The sequence below is a fragment of the Etheostoma spectabile genome, chromosome 21 (assembly GCF_008692095.1).
Source record: "Etheostoma spectabile isolate EspeVRDwgs_2016 chromosome 21, UIUC_Espe_1.0, whole genome shotgun sequence".
Classification (NCBI taxonomy): domain Eukaryota; kingdom Metazoa; phylum Chordata; class Actinopteri; order Perciformes; family Percidae; genus Etheostoma; species Etheostoma spectabile.
Window position 1 is genome coordinate 15,623,800 of NC_045753.1, and position 990 is coordinate 15,624,789.

The 990-nt window shown below is 42.0% G+C and overlaps 1 protein-coding gene across 1 annotated transcript in view; it reads right to left on the reverse strand.

Annotated features, from left to right (window-relative positions):
• Nucleotides 1-990, reverse strand: part of zranb1a (zinc finger, RAN-binding domain containing 1a) — an 18,230-nt gene that overhangs the window by 3,668 nt on the left and 13,572 nt on the right. Inside the window, exon 8 of the mRNA XM_032501417.1 lies at nt 451-580. Coding sequence (XP_032357308.1) covers nt 451-580 — 130 coding nt within the window. The remainder of the gene's footprint in view (nt 1-450; nt 581-990) is intronic.

The following is a 990-nucleotide window of genomic DNA, read 5'->3' on the forward strand; positions in this document are numbered from 1 at the left end:
ACCAATCAGACCAACAATCCGGGTGACGTAGCAGTGACAGCAGCATCAACGGGTTGCTGTGGTTCGATTGCCCGCCATGTTCAAATGTAAAGTAAAAGCTGCTTAGTCGCTTCTCTGTCATCATCGTGTTAAACCCACCTATAGCGCGCCGGAAGATCGGGCTGGGTTTACCCAGTCTAACTACGTACCCCAGCGGCGCTCCCTTTTGTTACACAACTCCAGTCTGTTTCTGCCAAGTTTTAAAGATGCTATAAGAAAGACTCAAGTTCCTTATTATACCCCATGCTACTGTAGGTGTACAGACTTAGAATGGAAAGGCAAACTCCATGATAAAATGAATGGCTTTTAGAAATATAGTCAGAACTCAGAGTGAGCCTGCGTAACTTAAAAGGGTTAGCATCCAGAATTACAAAAAGGAAATAGAGTTTAAGTATCCACATGCTGCCTTACCTTGAAAACGAGTGTATCCTAACGTTTCCCCACGGAAACTTTTGTAGTATTTTACTCCGTAGACTATGATCGGTCTGCGAAGAATGTGTGCAAGAACAAAAATATGGGTCTGCTCCAGGCTGGCCCCGGGCTGAGTCGAGGAAAAAGTGAAACAACATATTCAGTAGTACATATACACTTCCCTCAATTGTACATTAAATATTAATAATGAGTGCTAAGAGTGACAAGTTCTGTGATCATTTTGCAAAACAGAGTTTCCTGCACACTGAACCTGCAACACTGAAGCTCGGAGTGCATTTACAGCTCTCACTATTTGAATAGGCAGAACGCAGACTGCATAACTGCTTTTAGATATACTGCAGCACAAAGGCTTCAAAGTCCTCCACGGTTATGGAATGGGGAATACAAAAAGCTGAGCGCATCTATGGAAGCTTTTGCTGGGTGAAGTACAGTGGTGCTCGTAAGTTTACATGCCCGTGCTTAAGTTGACTAAAAAGAGGAATAATAAAAAAAAAAAAAAAAATCATCTTTTGTAAATAG